The sequence below is a fragment of the Cyrtonyx montezumae genome, unplaced genomic scaffold (genome assembly GCF_038088225.1).
Source record: "Cyrtonyx montezumae isolate F1298 unplaced genomic scaffold, pur_monq_1.0 scaffold_6, whole genome shotgun sequence".
Classification (NCBI taxonomy): domain Eukaryota; kingdom Metazoa; phylum Chordata; class Aves; order Galliformes; family Odontophoridae; genus Cyrtonyx; species Cyrtonyx montezumae.
In genome coordinates this window covers 2,184,534-2,203,757 of record NW_027072067.1, presented here as the reverse complement: position 1 = coordinate 2,203,757, position 19,224 = coordinate 2,184,534, and the positions used below count along the sequence as shown (strand labels likewise).

General features: G+C 38.6%; 1 protein-coding gene across 2 annotated transcripts in view; it reads right to left on the bottom strand.

Moving 5' to 3' along the window:
* Positions 1–19,224, bottom strand: part of DOCK3 (dedicator of cytokinesis 3) — a 196,392-nt gene that overhangs the window by 74,206 nt on the left and 102,962 nt on the right. For both annotated transcript variants that reach the window (XM_065749928.1, XM_065749929.1), the window contains 4 exons: positions 17,482–17,542; positions 15,226–15,373; positions 8,815–8,903; positions 6,446–6,571 (listed from right to left, as the gene is read on the bottom strand). In XM_065749928.1, coding sequence (XP_065606000.1) covers positions 6,446–6,571; positions 8,815–8,903; positions 15,226–15,373; positions 17,482–17,542 — 424 coding nt within the window. The remainder of the gene's footprint in view (positions 1–6,445; positions 6,572–8,814; positions 8,904–15,225; positions 15,374–17,481; positions 17,543–19,224) is intronic.

The window sequence follows — 19,224 nt, the reverse complement described above, 5'->3', positions numbered from 1 at the left end:
ATTATTTACAGTAAAAATAGCAAAGACCAAAAGCCTCTGACTCCTGGGCATTATTGCACTCATCAGCTTCTTCAAAGTCTGGAGTTAAAGCCAGAAACCCAAAGCCTTCAGTCTGTGTGTAACCATGAAAACATGCTTCCTACAAAGAATTCCCTCTTCCTAGCATGTCAGTGAACCTCACCTCCTGCTGCGTCCGTGCAGCCTTTTTTTCCTGACTGCTGCTCTCACTCTTGAGGTTTCTGAGCTCAGATACAGTAAAGGGCTCCACAGAAAACAGAGCAAAGGCTTGGACACAGAGCAGCGTATTAGACATTTTGTTCTGAGTATGCAAATTGCAAGGCTAGAAGCAAAATGCTGCACAACAGCACAAAAGTGCCTGAGCAGATTGCACCGTGCAGCTCGTACATGACGAAACAAGAAGTGTGATCAGTAGAATCAAGAGACCCTTGTCAGCTCCGACACCAAACAATAGCAAGTCAAAAATCTTGGCAGATAGAGCTCTTCCCCTGCTTGACTCTATCTCAAAATAGAAAAAGGGAGGAATAAAGGGCTTGTTTAATAAAGCAGACACCTTCATGCAAACAATCCTGGCTCGGGAGTGACAACAACACTTCTCTTGCACTCTGGGAGAAAAGCAGCATGGTGCGGTAGCGTGGATCGCAGCAGCCTCTCCCATCCTCGCAAGGAGGACAGCATAGCTCATAAAAGTGGGTCAGCGTTGGCCTCCTATCGTTAGCACAGTAAAAGAGTGCTAGAAGGCTAGTGGGCCAAAAGTATCTGTAGGCTCCAACCAGTGGGCGGCACTTTAACTGAGGACACTCATGTCAGGATGAAATAAAGCAGCCAGTGAGTTTTCAGAATGGTATTTGTTTTAAAGGCCATCCCTCAACAAATGCTTTGAATTTAAAAACCAACATACACTGCTCTCTAGTACAAAATATGTGCAGTTTTTACATATGCAGTTCCTGAGATAAAATCTTTATGAAATGTCTTGACATACAGCATTTCTCACAATAAGAATTATCTTGTGGTGTCTCATGCTGCTCCTTGTTTATTCTCCCATCACTTATATTGGGGTTTTTGTTTCATTTATTATTGCTCTTTTAAAATCTAACTACAAAGCCTTATGTCAAATATTTATATTTAAATTACAAGGTCATTAAATATTAACTATGGGGGTTTTGCTTATATTGAAGTGAAATCTTTTTCTTGTCACTCAACACTATTTTATTTTAAACAGGTGGTGGAAAAGAATATAAGAGTCATATACCAGTTCTGTGTTTACAACACACACTCTACACATTCCAAATATTGTGGCCAAACTTAGTAACAAACAGTCCAATGGACAATAACTGTGTTAGAGTAAGTATGATTTACACTGGTTTTGCAGGTTTTCTACTCGAAGACTAAGGAGCTTCTTGAACAGCAAAGTAGTAACCATGTGCAGAACCAGTCTGTATATAACTTAACACGTCCTTTAAGGGATCCTAAAAGTATTTGTACACTGTGGACAGGAATGGTCCCAATTTTACACAAGTAAACACTGTGCCAAAAAATGTTATGTTGTAAGTTCGTACTGGGGAAAGAGGAAAACAAACCTCTACGTCTTTTGAAAATCTCAGCATTTTGCCAGGGAACTCCAGCTCATAAGAGTGGGCAAGAAGGACATACAATGGCTTCTGAAGAATAAACACCATGATATATTTACATTCTATATACAAGGGAATATCCTCACAACATCCTCCATCAATATCACCCTGCTGGTTCCACTGAAGGTACAGCACAGTAAGCCTAAGGGTTTGACTCAGTAAGAGTCGGTCCAGTTAGGAAAGTACAGTCTTCAAAGCAACCGTAAACTGCAGAGCACTAACACAGCTCCTTACAAGGGCTGCTGCTTCCTCTGCTCAGGAGCACCATGTGGAAAGATGTTCCCTGCACACACCAGAACGGGGTGCCAGGAATTGCCTTCTGACCTCAGCAGCCTGCTCCACCCTTACATTAGGTAGCAACTTTCTACATTCTTGAATATTGACGGCATGCAACTATTAACATTTCTGGGAATAACACTGCATTGTAAGGGGAGACAGCTTGTAACTATTGCCTACCTACCAAACAAAACTTTTTTTTCCCCCTGTATAAAAAGAACATTAGGCAAGTTTATTTCTGTGTGACCCTCGAGCTTTTGGTGAACAAAACACCCAAACTGTTTCAATGCCTGCAATTACAAAGTGAACAAATGATGCTTAGTAGATTATTTGCGATCCATTGTTGCACTTCTGTGTAAGGAGTAGAATATGGTGCTTTTTAAATTCAAAGATTTGCCTCGAACAGTTTCCTGCCAGTATTCATAAGCTGAATTACTAATTAATTAAAAATCCAAATTAATATTTTCTACTTTCCATTTTCTGACAGTTTATTAGTGACAAAAAACATTCTTTATTCTCCTTAGAAATGCTTTTTGGGGGTAATTACTACCTAACTGTATCTTTCGGCCTCATCAATTCTGTCCCCCTGAATATTCTGAGGATGGCTGATGAGTCTTGCCACATCCAATTCTCAATGTGTTTCTGCCACCCGAAAGAACAGATGCTGAGATTTTTCTCACACCTCTGCTACTGTTGAATCTTTCCTAAGTACTTAAGTTGGCCTGCAGTATGAAGAGACTGGTTAGATGAAGCCTCTGTTACCAGTTTCCCTGTAATGTTATGATTTATTACCTTTACAAATCCCAAACATTCCATGAAAGGTATGAAAATGGGAAAAAGCAAGCAATAAGCAGACATTATACAGAAAAGCAGAAACTTACACCCAACTATCTTCATCTCTGCATCAGAAAGAAAGGGGGGAGAATAAAAGGAAAGGAGAGAGAAGCCAGGAAATTAAGACAAGGAGAGAGAAGAAAAAAAAGAGAAAGAAACATCACTCACAAGTAGAAGATGAAGCATGCACTTTTCATCAGAGGATCAAAGTAAAAGACAGAACACTTATCAGCACATAGGGAAGGGAAGGGATGTCCTTTGGGGAAATGACAAACACACATGCCTATGCAATAGATTTCTGATCAGCAAGTTCTGTATACAAACAAAGTTGCAATCCAAAAGGCAAGCAGCACATGCCTCATTGCTTTTATCTCTGGGAAAAGGTAAAATTGTCAGGATCAGATGGACATTCTTCAACCCAATAGCAACTTACAAAAGAATAAAAACCAAAAACCAAAACCAACCAAAAACCCACCACCGCTTTTTGAGGCTGCGCTGAGCGAATCCCTTCCAATTTGGGCAAAAAGAGCATTAGTCTTCACGACGCTCTTCTCAGACCACAACACATCAGGAAACAAAGAACATTTTACACTTAAAACTGAAGACATGCACGGTTATTTTAAAATATATTAACAACTTTCTTCATAACCATGCAAGATCTAGGCACATAAAGACTGGTTTCACTTCATTTCTTAATGATTTCCACTCACGTTGCTCTTATCTGAGTGGGGGAAAGTGAGCTTGATATAGGACCTAGTGCTACTGTTAAAAAAAATGGGGTAGGAGAATTGTGTGGTAAGACACAGCTACAGAACTTTAATGGTTAAGACATCTACATTTGAAAGGAATTTCTAATAAATAAGGAAATGAAGATGTTAAAACCCACAACCAAGAAGATCAATTTGAAACGTCAGCTCTGTTTGCCTTAAAGAAAATACATCTCTTGGTTCAGCAGAACAACTGTTGCATATTTTGATAATATTAAGTGACATAGCCTTTATTAATTGATTAATCAAAATAATTATTAAATCACTGCCTTAAAATCAGCATCCACTTGCAAAATACAAGTTATGATCTTCCTGTGCTCTTCTCAAAGAGGAAAGAAATCCTGTCCTTAAAGAGAAAGAAACAGTTCTGAAGCAAAGGAAGGAAATGGCAGTTTGACAAAGACAATTAAAGAAACAGATATGGTTGAGAACTGCTAAAAGGTTTCATCTGGTTGCTCTGTAAATGCTCTTTTCTAATTCCAGACAATACTAGTACAACACCCAGTCTGACCCTGGCTGTAACGACATGGGCACAAGCAGTGAGATGACAGGCAGCCCTTATTCATGTAGCTTTGCTCAACCACCTGAAGGATAACTTCCTCTATCCCAATGCTCTATCCCAGCCATCATGTAAACTCAAACCGGTTTCATCTACTGTTTTTTAAAGAATAAATGAAAAATGTGTGAGCACTTGCTGTCACAATTCACACATAATAGAATGAATAATGTTTACGGCATCAGCACAGCTATATTATATTTTCATGTCCTGATTTTTCAATGAAGAAGATCCAGGACAATGACTTTTTTTGTTTGCTCAGAGCACCATTCATGACTACCTCAGTCTCTGCATCCTATGTCTACTCTAGCAATGTCCTCACTTGTCATTATGGTGACAGTCTGTTCACTCCCCATGACTGCCTTGGCTTTCCTACCTGGCACTCAAGCATATTTACAAACTGCCTTTTCTCCACAAATGAGTTTTCCCTCTGCCCCCAGACAGAAATGCCTAAAGCTTGGCATCAAAACTACTGTGTGTGTGGACCTCTTGCATCCCACTTGGAATTGAGAATTTCTGGGAGTTCAGCACCTTCAGAGGCTACAAGCTCTAACCAGCAGAGTGGTGGTCATTCCACCTGTTTGTTGTATCAGTCAGTAATTTCAGTAGGCCAATCTGTCTGTCCCAATTGTCTCAATATAAAATCAATTCCAAGCATATCATCATCTTAACAGAATGCTTTTGTGAAGAACACAACTGGAAAAGATACTGGGCTGATCACACCTGGAAAGATCACTACCATACATATGAAGATCCCTATGAAGGGAGCATTGCAAGGATTCCCTGTGGAAACTGGTTTTAATTTAGTTAAATGTCCAAGGTGTCAAAGCTGAATATCACCAAGACCATATGTATGTATAATTTGGTTGACCTCCCTTGCACTGAAGCAGTGTTTTCTCTAGTGTTCTTAATTAGAAATTAGAAATAGAAATTTTAATTAGCTTCACTAGATAGACAATCTCTAAAGTTTAGGGTAGGAACAGCTTTTGCAGAACACTGCTAACTTCCTTACTCAGCACCTGGACAAAAGCATTGCTCACTACAGCAAAAGCACAGGGAAGACAGGCTTGCAATGTCAGGCTGCAGAAACAGGATAGGGGGAACACCAAGGCCAAAAAGCCATTCTTCAGGTTGGCTATAATTGAATTAAGTCTGAAGGACCTGAGAGGCAGCTCTACAACTGCAGAAGTGCAATTCTTGCATGAGAATCAGGTAAATAAATTTTGGTTAAATTGGTTTTGGTGCTGACTTTTCTAGCTGTGATCTAGCTTTTCTAGCTGACGTCTAGATGTCATGTCAGTGGCAGCACACCATCATGCAACCACAGTGTCACCATATCTACACACAATATTTAATCTTTTCTTTATTTGGCTGCTTTAAAGCCCATAATATGGGAAGACCATATTATTGTATTAGTTATTTTCAAGTGCATTAGTAAATAACATATTGTTCTAAACCCTTTTACTTTAGATTCTAGAAAAACTTCCCACATGGAATATGGGGAATCAATTTTTGTTGTGCTTCCTCAAGAGCCTCCATAATAAAGTTACAACTGCTTATGATACTGATGTGTCACTGCAGTCCTTCCAGTAATAAAATCTGATTGTTTTGCCATTATGTATCATTAAATTTCTTATGCCTGCAAAGTCATCCTTGGTCTTATTATATTGCAAAGCAATAAGGTTGTATTTCAAATGCTATACATGCAACATAATTAGAAAGCCCATTTCTTATTACACTGTAAAAATTAAGGATGTTTAATGCCAGTTTTTGCATTAAACCATGATTGTGACTGGCTAGGTTCCAATGATAAATGAACTCTTGGCTATGTTGTGCCTACCTCAACTCCTGCCAAAAAGACAACCATCTCAAACTGCTGCTCCAGAAGCAAGGAGCACATGGAGCACAGCAACATTTCAGCCATGGCAGCTGCTGCAGGGACTAGGTGCTCTTAAGACCAGCTGGAAAATCACCAGATCTGCAGCCTCATGTACTGTGCAATTCAGGGCAAAAGGATCATAGTAACTCCAAAGATCATGGTGGCAAAGTAGAAAAAACTATTAAGAAGAAAATTCATGCATTATAAAATAAACATCTCTGTGCTTAGTCTACACAAGCAACTTCTAGTTGTGGAAAAAGAAATAATGTGAACTTTCAAGATCATCTCCAATATGTATGAATGTAACAATTTTATTGAGTGTCCACTGATTAAAGCCTGCCTCCCCAAATCCACAATTGGCATGTAGTGACAAACAAGACAATTCCTGTATTTTTAATCCTCTTTAAGATTTTTTTTATGGTTGTCTAAGGAGAACATGAAAAAAACATGACCAGTATTTTAGGACTAGAGTTGTTACGCTTACCTGGCATTATGACATCGGGGAAACCCAGCTTCCTGGTAACAGAAACCCCTCTGTTAAAGATCATGGGGTTTTCCCTTCGAACCTGCTCCATGTCACCACGAAGAAGCTGAAGAGATATTATAAGTCCTGAAAAAAAACCCACAAAATTATTCATTTTTTAGATTTGAGAATTAGACGCCTGAATGTACAAGGTGTGCAGCTAAAATACTGCCTTGGCTTATGGTTAATTTAATACAATTTTATACAAGTACCCAAACACAGAGTTATTTTTTGCCTTAGAGTAACTTAGAAGTAAAATGGGAGAAACAAATCTGCTTTGAATGACCAGTTAGGAGCATATTATGCAAATGACAATGTTCTTAAAGTCAGAATACTTAATTTCAATGACACAAAGTATTTAACATTTCTATACATCACACACATGGCATTACAGTACAAGCAACATTACTTCTATACTACCATATCACACAACCTTGTAGAACATCACAGAAGTGCCTTTAATAACACTTGATACCATTAGAAAAACGCTCAAAGCTCATCCGTTCCACTTGATTCTTGACCTACTTCATGTAAGAATGTTGACTTTAATGAAATCCAGTACATCAACATATTTCATGAGAACCAACAGGTGAAAGTGAACTTGGAAAACAAGAGCCAGAAATGCTCAGCAGCTAGCTCTGTCAATGATACAGCAGATACGAAGGACTAAACTTATGCAAGAACTGCTGAGATGGGGGAGAACCAACCAGAGCTGGCTCTCAGGGTTCAAATCACAAATGTGATTTGATCACAAATGTGATTTGAACATTTCTGCACTGCAGGAGTAGGTTATGAGAAGCCCAGTCTGCGTTACTTATGCTACAGTCTCGTCAGATTGCAATACAGTCCCTCACACTGGGAAAGTACTTCTGCCAAGGTTCAAACTCTCGATCCAGAGATGCATTAGATCTTAATATGTTTCAAATGATTATCTTAAAAAGCTGAAGATGAGAGTAAAAATCTATTTGTTTTTCTTCTGCTCTTCAAAAATGCCCATACCTGAAGAAGAAAGTTTTAGGCAGACACCTAGCAGTTGAAATTTTCCAAGTCACTAACAATTCAGGACAACATTTGAAAGATTAGTGGCAGATGAACTTCTCTGTAATAGGAACAACAAGGAAGGGGATCAGCTTTGAATGTTACAAATCCCAAAACTCAAAACTCTTTTATTTGCTTTTCTGTTGTGTCTGACATCTGTGCAGTTGAGAAGTGCATATTCCACTACAACAACTGAATATACGAACAAAAGAAACTGGGGCAATAATAGTATTTGGACATCAGTGTGCTCGTCTGAATCATAGTCTCACTTAGTACTGCACAACTACCTGCACCCAAGCAGAGCACTGTCTTATTTGCGAGTTTCTTTTGGGATGAAATAGCAATGCCATCCTTAAATCAGTTAACTATTAATGAAGTTACAGTGAAAGATGTACATTTACTTTCTGTGTATATCTGTCATTAACCAAGAAAATAAAAATAGATGTGAAAGGTCACAAAAGACTTGCTAAGACACTTATTCTCCTCAACTGTGTAGTGAAACAGTCAGTACTGAAAGCATCACAGAGACTTTGTGACAATCAATTTGTAGGTATGAAAACTTCACTTAATTTGGGATCAGAATTTTCTGGACAGTGAGGCAAGTACCTTAGAGAAATACAGTATCTGGTTTTATTTGGCTTTACGTGGCTCACAGTGATGCACCATATCCTCGGAAGAGCAATCCATAGATATATATGATACCTGGAAGTTTCAAGGGAATACAGGATGAACTGGAAGATTCTTTTACTCAGGGAAATTCCGATGAATACATTTGAATCCTTCAGACAGTGTGCAGGGAAGTCTGCTCACAGTAACCTCAGCGCTAGCACCAGAAAGACACAAGGGAGCTCTGCCAGTGCTGATAGCTGCTAATATTGTATTCATCCATGGGCTAGCAGTTATCACAGCATACACTATAAACACAACAACCATAAGCTAATTCAGGCCACTACTATCCCCAGTGGTGAGATCTTCAGGGATAAATAAATACAACAGATAAAAAGGTTAAGGAAATTAAGCATGCTGAAACCACATCATTATTATTTTCAACTGTATCTGAAAAGGAAAGTTAGCAAGTATTTATTATAATTCCTGGTTGAAGTGGCAAAGGTAAGGCAGTTTACACCTGTAAACAGAACACAAATTTAAGTTAAACACTTAAATCATCACAGTAGGTACAGAAATGCAGCTATGTGTAATCTCACTGAACTACTCCACTCTAAATAATCAGCAGTCTCCTAAAGGAAATCATCAGCTGTTATCATCAGAGAAGTATGCAAGTAAATATTTACCATAGTTGGAGCTGGGTGCAGTGTACTTGGTGCTGGACTTGCGAATAATATTTTCATGGATCTGACACCATTCATTTTCATTGTTACACCTAAAATAAAAGAACATTGATTCAAGCTAAAAGCGTGACAGGAAAGTCAACTTTGTTGCAGAAATAACATAAAAGCTTGTGGGGTTTTGATGCACAAGCATCAAAAATTCTTGTAAAAGCGAAGGGAAAAAAAACATTTTCCCTAATAAAATAAAAAGTTATCTCCTTTATGGACACTTTTGAGTCCGCAGTGACATTTCTGTCGTTAAAGCGATTGCTTCATTCTTCATATCGTGATATAATGAAGATGAAAATATCTTTTGTTGAATCATCTGCACATAGAAAATTGGTTTCAAGTTGAAAGTAACTGTTGTCATATATTATTGTTCTGTGTATCATAAACAACAACAACAAACTTAGATCCAAGAAATAAAAAGTAGAATTTGGAAGATAATATAAAGATGTTTTTTAGTATCTCAGACATTGACACTGAGTCTTTTCCTTACATACATACTTTACAGAGCACCTTGAACATGATGTAACCCCACCACCCAAACTGCAGCAAAGGCTTATGCATGCATCTGTACATAGTCCATCTTCTGCAGGAGTTTTCTGTAATAGTCCACTCATCTAAATGCAATTTTAATAAGCATAAAGAGTAAGTGCTATAATTTTTCACTTTTCAGTTAAAGTCCTTGACACATTTCCAGGATAGAAATTACAATATAACTCTGTGAAGAGATCTGTCCTATTTCCACTCAATATTATTTCACTGTAAAAAACTCACAATGTTAACACCAGCTTCAATAACGCACTGGAATCTGGTATGCAAATTATAATCTGTTTCAAGCAATATCCATGCAATGGAGCTGGCTGCATGGTCCTTGGTTAGACAATCAAATTCAAAACAGCTGGATGTACATCTAAAAGCAGTGTCGAGAAACAAAACTGTCGTAAACATTTCCTGCTAATTCTGTCTTTCCTGCCAGGTTATGCAATTAAAGGCTCTTCTTCCTGACCAGAATGGAACAGAGGAGCCCTGCTAACCTCAGCAGAGAGCACAGCCACTGACCCTGCTCCTCCTGCAGCAGAATTAGAAGGGAAACATTCAGCACTCAGTGCTGGGGAGGAAACTGCTGGATGAATCAGCAACAAAGGCACTCTGGATTGCTTTACAGACTGAAAAGGGCTCCCGTCCTCAATGCATTACTGACTCTGGGGACATGGGTCTTGTGATGGGATGCTGAGAAACAGCTTTCAAGGATTCTTCAAGATATGAATTGCAGGGAAATAGAGGGCCAAGAGTATAAAAGGGCTCAGTCATAAATAATCATGCTGCTGTCAGAATGAAGATACATTCACAACTCTACTTTGTAAACGATTAATGCTTTGTGTATGTTTCTACTGTCATTACTTGGCAGTCTGATCAACAACACTGTGCTTAGTTTTGGGCTCCCTAATACCAAAAGAAAAATGCCTCTCTCCTGAGAGAGCCCAGTGGATGGGCAGGGGCTGAGGAAAAAGGGATTTTTTTGGCCTGGAGAAGACAAGGCAAGGGGATAACAAGTTCAGCAGCTTTGTGTTCAAGAAACATTTGGATGTTGTACTGAAAGACAGGGTTTAGTGGGGAAATATTGGTGAAAGGTGGATGGTGATGACCCTGGAGGTCTCCTCCAACCCTGGCGATTATGCAATCCTATGATTCTTTTTCATACCTACAAGCCATCATTAAGACAGCAGCCAGGTTCCTCAGTGAGGCGTGGTGCCACGATGTAAAGCTACAGGCTTTAGCTCCCATAAGAAACGACAGTTCCCTTCAACAGGAATGATGACTGTTATTTAGCTGAACATTAAAGCCGAATAGCTTTGTTTGTACTAATAACAAGTAAAGCTGTATAACCAATCTGGTAAAGTTGCAAAGCTTCCAGGAAAAAAAAAAGTGCCATCAGCACCTACAGCTTGTTATCACATAATGAAGAGATGCACTAAGAATGCTATAATGTACTTCGCACTAGTATAAGCTCAGCTAAATGACAATTTTACAAGTATGATTATCTAGTTGAAAAAACAAAATGCAACCTTTCTCACCAACAGTTCTATTGGTGAAAAAAGAAACAGAAAAGAAGAGTGTTGATCATGTCTAACTGCCTTTTAAACCTGTTATTTGAAGTGTTTAAAGTACAAATGAAAATCAGCAACATTTAACTCAGCGGTAATAATGAATCTTATTCTTCGTGAAGTGCAACTGAATTAAACAACTGAATTAACATTTCTTTCCTATTTGACTTTCACCTAAAGGAAACCCCAACAACAAAGAAACAAACAAACAACAACAACAAATCAAACAAAAAACTCTTCCAAAAGCACGTTGTAAGCTTTTGGCTCCTACAAAGTGTCTTGAGAAAGAAAAACTTTGCAGAACTTGCTCCACGCTTACTAATATTTTAAAACATTTATTGATCTCCTCCAAGAGCATGTAACATTAGCAAAATTGGGGTATGATATGAACCTGCTATGGTGAAGACAAGAGAGATTTTCTGGCTGCTGCATTATGGAACTGAATAATAGTCTTCTGGTAAAAGGAGTTAAAGACGTCCAGAAAAAGGCGTAGCCAGTAATTTTCTGTTGTGTCAGAATTATCACACCATGAGAGTGGTGACAAGAATAGCAAGTTAACCCCTGCAGCCTGTTACAGTACACTTACCAATACCCCCTACAAATGTTGAGTAATTATTGTACAAGCAAAAGAAACAGACGATTTAGAATAAATTAAGCACCATGTGCAAACAGTAATAAAGGAGAAATGGAGAAAAGTCATGTCCTCTCTGCTTGCTCCCTAAAACGCTGCAAGGCTGTATTTCTGGTTCATCAGGTGAAGTGAGGCTGGGACTATCCCACATGGTTCTCCACTTATCTCAACATCCCTCCTTCACTGCATGGGTTTGGGCAGCAGATGTCTGAGCTGACCACGGAACATAGGACCCCTTCCCACAGTGACACAGGAGGGCAGGCAGGGTGCATGTTCCTGCCTGCTGCCTGCAGGTCGCCCTCCTCACCTTTTTGGATTAGGGATGTTACGATTCACACCCTGTCTATTCCTATTCCTCTATTTATAGACCTGTTTGGAAACTTATTTAATATTTAGCTTACTCATCAGGAAAAAAAATACGTACTCTCTCCATGTTCTTTACTCTACTTTCCTTGCCAAGACGTTTGAAATTATTTATTCCACTGCAAATAATATTTTCCTTAAAGTAAAAAGGGAACCAACAGGATGAATTCTGTACCATCCTTCACCCCCATAGCTGAGGTTACAGCAAACATTCAACTTCTGATAACTTCTCACTTGCTGTATCAACCTCTGGAGTTGAATTTAAATAGATTTCAGTCTTCAATGATTTATGCTTGTAAATCAAGCTGGAACAAGGTTGTCCCCAAATCAATGGAGTGTAAATTTAGCTTAAAGCTAGTTTTGGACCAAACACCAAAGTCAGCTGTACTACGCATTTCCTCTAACGCAAAGAATATTCTCCCCAGATATGAAATGCTGGCCTGAGAGCACTTCCCAGTAATGGATTTTATTGTGTTTTGTGAACATTTCACCTGTTTTCTGAATTACCTGTTTTAAGAACTTTCTCCTGAGCCATCCATCATCTCTGCAGCTTGGCTGGTTCTACAGTAAATCTACCAAGTGGAATGTCTGCTGTACTACATCAGACCCTGATGTCAAACAGACAGGGACAGAAATGCAACGTCTGTCTGTCCAGCTGGGCAAATAGCAACTGAATTTCAACAGGGAAAAGGCAACATAGCACACTAAAAGGAAAGAAACTTGAGAACTAGTGCTAAAGGAAGAGGAAAACGCACAAAGGACTGTGGAAATGTAGGAAAAAAAGACCCCAAACCCTTAAAAAGATGAAAGGAAAGTACATGCAAGTTTTAGAGAAGTGGAAACAACAACACAAGGAATAAGGTGCAGTGATCAAAATCACACAATTGAAGATAAAAAATCATATAACAGTATGAAATCAAGGTATCTTAAAAGTATATGGACTGATATTTTAGTTTTCATCTCACTTTTAAGTGTACATTATTAAGAAGAATTACAGAAGTAAACCTTCATGCCTTTACATAATGAGCTTATAGCTAGAGCTGTGATAGTCTATCCTCTTAGTAAGATTATAACATGACTGCAGGATTAACCAACAGCAGATTGTGAGCAAAAAGACTTTTTCAAACATAAATCTTTAACAATAGTAAGGCAGACTGGTGAAGTAAATTGATTTTTTTCTTCCTTTGTGTGTTCTCTCTCGTGGATCCAGCAATAGCCTCAATTTAAATGCCATGTATTTCTTTCAGCCGCAGGTTTTCAACTTTTTTCCAGCTGCTCCCTCTTAGGGAGGTTTTTCTGTCTTTAAGTTTTACCCAGACAGTGTACAAAAATAATGCTTCTTCTTTAAAAATACACCTCCCTCCTTAACTCATCTCATTATGTTTTGGGGTTGGCTTAAGGCATATTAAAAATAAAAAAAGTGAGTGCAGTAGGTAAGAAAAGTAGTTCAGCACTGTTTAAGCATTCATGTACAATTTCCAGTTCATAAATGACAAAACTTTGTTATTTCAACTCTTATCTACTAAGCAAGATAAGTTAGCTTAGCCAAATGAATGCGCAAAGAGAAGATGTAAGCAGACCAACCTGTGAAAACATTCTGTCAGGAAGACTAACAGCTATTAAAGCTGCAAAAGGGAAAAACTGGCACTTTGTAGCTACATCAACATATTCCCCCTTCTGAAGACTTCTGTTGGAGGGTTACAGAGAACACTCCAAAGAGCAGTGGCATAAAAGAACCATCTACAACACTCCAGTGAATGATAATGCCAACAAAAGATTTGAAACATCTGTTTACAGAGTTGAACTTTGTTATGTGCCCTACATCCTCTCTGAGAAGGCAGTAATGGCTGCCTATGGATGTTAAAAACAAAGAGTTTGGGAAGCAGAAGAGAAGAACAACAACTGGTATAAACCTACTTCAGCACTTTGGCAGACACAGCTGGTATTTTGGGTGGTCTGCAGGGAATCCATACTAACAGGACACTTGAAGGAAAGTAGAAGAAAAGGAACAGTTCTCTACCGTGTGATTTTTCTTCATGGCAGCATTATGACTTTGGCTGCGTGAATTGATAATCTGTCACTGACAAATGAACAAGCCCACTATTTAACAGATTTTTCAGCAATCAGAAGCTAAAGATTAACTACAAAGGCATCAAACCAGAAATCAGATTCAGAACACTTCCTTACTGTAAACATTCAGAATGTGGCAGTTGTGATATATTAACATATCTCTACAAGTCCAACATTAACCAATTATATAACCAGAAACCATCATCTTGAAATAAGCTGAAACTGAACGATGACAAAATGCCAAATTATCCAGATTCCATTGTCAAAGAGGAAAGAAGTCCATTTTCCTCCCTTCAACTTGTCATTTTTGCTACAGTTTTCATAACTGCCAGCAAAACAAGAATGGAAGAGCTGACTCCGAGAGACTTGCTTTGGACATACTGATTTCTAATTTAGGAAGAACTATTAAAGAATCTTTCCCTGAACAATTAAATCTTTTTTTTTGTTGTTTCTAGCTTCCCGTGAATGGCAGATTTTCTGCTGCTGGATGCACATCTCACAGAACAACGAAGTTCTATTACCCCTCCAATTATCTTATTACTCAGATGGTGGCTCTAGACCATAAAATAATGTTTTCTGTATCTCAGCCCATCTGTAAAGCAGATCTTGCCAGTATTTCTTTTCACTGACAAGGTATTTAAACAGCCTCTGCAGTCTTCAGACAGTCTGTGCTCTCTTCATTACAATTATGAGACCACACTGCACAGTAAGAATTGGAAGTTCAAAGTTCAAAATCACAAATCAACTGGAGATAGACTCTGGCTCAGAAAATGTTGACTTGTTTTGAGTTTTTCAGTCACACACTATTGACTTCAGTTGTTTTCTAGATCTTTTTTTGGTTGTTGTGACTGAAAAAATTTGGAGATGCTGCTTCTGTAACTACTTCCTTCATCAAGGGCAACAGAAAATATTTCTGTGTTTTTGAGCTTAACAGATTTTAAATAAGGCACAATAATAAAAACATAGCCTTGTATGTCATGTAGACTTGGGCAATATTCAATAATTTCTAAAGCATTTAACATACCCAAAACATCTGTAATAATATTCATTGCTTTCTATGAGCTTCTGAAACAATAACTGCCATCAGCACTAGTTCAACTTGTCAACATAAAAAGCAGCTTATGGCACTTTAATATCTCTTCAGCATCAACATACAGAGTCTTCTTTTCCTTACTTCTTTTACTTTTAAGAGTTACTCACGTGTAAACTTTGAGAACAAAATCCTTTTCTTCTTTTATTTCAGTGATTGACTGAAGGACATCCATGATGCTCAACACTGCGCAGCCATAGGGGCGGCGATAGTGTAAATGTGGGGGCCCTTTTTTTGAGTCATTTAGCAACATGCGACCTAAAATCATCAGAAATTCAGGATGTTAGACTCTGAAATGCAGCAATTCCATCAACTGTGTTCTGTTATCCCTCTAAGAACGTATACCTACAGTAAACATCAGCAAAACTGCAATCCTCCCTATATCTGTAGCTTTCTTTTCTCCTCATACTGTTTTTAATTCAGAGGTCCACTTGAACCTAGCTGACTCACTGGGCTACTTCAATTAAGGAACATGAACTTATTAGCTAACAAAACACTCAAGGACGAAGTGAATGGTGCAATGTATGGTCATTGTTGATGCGCACCCTCATGACATATCCAGCTCAGCTGACTACAAATCATTTCTCAAATGAGACAAGAATGTATCTTGCATTTATCTCCGCATCCACACAGTGATCCACTGTGGTCCTTCTGTTTTAATCCACTATTTACATGTATTTTCACATCACACAATTGTTTTAAGGGAATGTATTTCATATAGTGTAATTTATCTTGTTTGTCTTGGAGCACTCTGAGATAAGCTGTGCAGTGACTAACTTCCAGTTTTCTAAGAGTCAAATACGTATAGGCCAGAAAAAATCATCATGATCATCTAAGTCAACACTACACATAATCTGTCCAGCACATCTTGCATCGATATTAGGAATCCGAACTTAGACTATAGCACAGCTTTAAATATTTCTACAAGCTCCATTCGATATATAACTCAGGTGAAGTAATTACAGCTTTCTAGCATTTCATAACACTCTGAAGTCAGACAGTGAAAAATGGATCCTTCTAATACACTTGTGAATTTGATGGCTTCTACTGTCATTCACAGGAAAGTCTGACAAACCTATCATTTCCTTATGCCACTTAAACATTCTCTACTTCAGAAAAGAGACCAGTGGCTGTTAATGGGAACTTGTGATGAATTGGTTGGATGGAAAGAAGGTTGAATATAATTTCACTGCAAACACTACCACATCATTTTTCATCTAAAAGCAACTGAAGAGACTCCCACATTCCTACCTATGCACTGTTAACATTTTAGGTCTAAATGTCTGTAATAAGTTACACGATATAGGTAAATATTTACTTGCTTATTTCCCAGTGAAAGTGTGTGCATTCATAATTTAGAACCATTTAACTACCTGTTACTTACTAATAATACCCTATTAACTGGAGCTTTTTTCCTATCAAGGAAAAAAACTTTTTCTCATCTAGAAGTGTTTCTGGCAATGTAATTTTTATACCAGAAATCGCACTTCACTGAAGCACCCTGCTGGGCTAATACATTCACGTCACTGTCTGTGAACTACTTCAAGCTATACCATATTAGAAACATTCTAAATGGAATTTGATCTTAAACCTTCTTGTACTTGCTACTTATATTTTCAAAGACAAAAGAAGCCTTGCCTCGCCTAGAATAGCCAGAGAAACCACTCTAAAAATGGTGACTACTCAAAAAGACTCAGCAAGGAAGGGCTTCTTTCCTTGGGTAGGGTCAGCTCATACCACCAAGCATCCACATCTCTTTGTTTGGTAGTTCTACCTGAACAGACAGGAAATCAGAAAGAAGCAAGCATTATGTTACTGGATGTTGGGCTGCAAGCAGGCAGATGCTACTGCAAATATTCCTTTTTGGTGTCAGATGGCAGAACCATCAATAGGTGTGAGAGATTCCCTTATTATTTACAGGCACCTCCTTGAACGTATCACTTAAACAAGTGTGGGTACTTGGAAGTACTGCAGATTCCTACTGCAGAAAACAGGTCTTCTTATCTATTTATCTAACACCCCTGAGTGGCCTGGCATGACAAGCCCTGCACCATAAACTACCTTAATATGATAAGTACTTCGTAACAAGTATTTTCAGTTCCTTCCCCCTCCTCCTAAGTGTGATGTTGGACCAAACATTTTGTCTCACACTGAGAAAATAACACCATCGTTACAGAGCCATCAGGAACTTTTTCACACGTGCAACAGATGGTCTCAGCAGTAACCTGGGCAGACAGACACGGTCTGTAACTAAGTTTTCTAACTCATTAAATCATTATAACATCAGCTCAGTAAAACAAATATTTTAAATACTTGTAATAACACTGTTAGTTTATATATATTTCAATGAATACATCATACTGTACCTATTCGAATTACATGGGCAACTATGTACAAATCTCTCTTCATGTCCTTGCTGCTGAGATCCTAGAAGATTGGAAAAAACAGAGTTGATAAAAAACAGAACACACTGCAGTTCCAAAGCCTGCAAAACTCCCACAAACAATACTGCACAGCATGACTCTGCATTCATTTAGCATCTTTATATTTAAATATCCGGAAGTATTATTATTTCCAATATACCAATTAAACAATAAGAAAGCATAGAAAGAGTATATTTGGTTGGCATGTTCTCTACAAGGAAAATAAATGAAATATACTGACTCCACTGGCTAGAAACGCTATATCAAAATCACAGTATCTAGTTTTGATAGAATATTTTGATGCTACAACAAAATCATCTCAATTGTACTCAGGACATACAAGCTCTGTCTCTACAGGCTGATGGGTGCCAAGGTGAGCTCATTCGTAGCTAACAATCTTCAAAATTCAAAAGCAGGGTGGGCTGCACACAGTCTGCTGGCTGGAAAGGCCTCCTGCCCCTACAAATTGACAAACTGTGCCCTAGGGTTACTAGGGGATGTGGGGAGGGCCACTCTGAAATAAAAACGGTATTGGAATAACTAAGAAATGAACTCAGTTTTATGATACAGTTGTTTAGAGAAATACAAGACACCTTAAAATGTTATTTTAGGGCAAGTAACTATAGAGATATGAAAACTGAAAATTCCGTTCAGCATGATGAACTTCAAGAAAATCTAGTAAATGGGTAAAGGAGAATCTAAGGAAAAGCAAAAGGAGAGCTGAAGCTGACGAGAAACAAGAAAAAAGAGCACTACTGATCCTGACAAATCCTTACAGGTAGAGAAAATAAATGAAGAAGAGGAATAGAGTACTTTTCGATAATTCATTACTGCAGCAATTTGCACTCACATTAGAAACTGCCCTTGATGCCTTTATTTGTTTCTGACAGTTTCGTAGACATTGATCAACCACGACACTCTCCCCCATACTTTTTTCTTTTCTTTGTACTAAGGATCCAACAAACATCTCATCCTAAAAGCATTAGCACTGTTCAACGTATTTTGCTTGTAAGACTAAATCCCAAGAAAAGAAGATTTCAAATAGATCCTGTGTGCTGTGAGAATCTTCACTGATGTTTTACACTCTCTCGCAAAGAGGCTCCTCATGTTCTACAGCAGCAGCTGTCACCTCTCGGCTCTACTACATGCTGTCACCTCATTGATCTGCACTGGCTTCTGCCATACAGCATCCAGACCCTCCCCAAACGTAACTGGCATTGCTCCAGACACTTCTGAGGAAAGAGGAACTGTCAGCAGGAACCTCAGACTGACAAATGCACTCTAAGATGGTGGCAGAGGGAGTGGAGTACGTGAAAGAAACATCCAAGGAGAAGCTTCAAAGCTTGGTTACCACTGTTCACTTCATTCCTCTCCTTGTCCTGAAGCAATGCCCATCACCTCTGTCACAGTTTTATGATTTTTGTTATCAGTATTCCACATCATAACATTATGTGAGGCACTGGGAGTTACTGCTGCAGCTCCATGCACTGCTGAAATTCTGGGCACCTGGTTCTCAGAAGAGAATTCCGTGCCCCGGAGGACACTGCGTTCCTGTTCTCCACCCAGAGGCAAAGTTCAAACTGCATGCAAGTCCCGAGACCTCTCTTTGCTGTTCATGTCAGCAGTGGAGGTTCCCTCACCATCTGGCCTTCAGCTTCAGAATGAGGCCTTTGGTTTCAGACTATC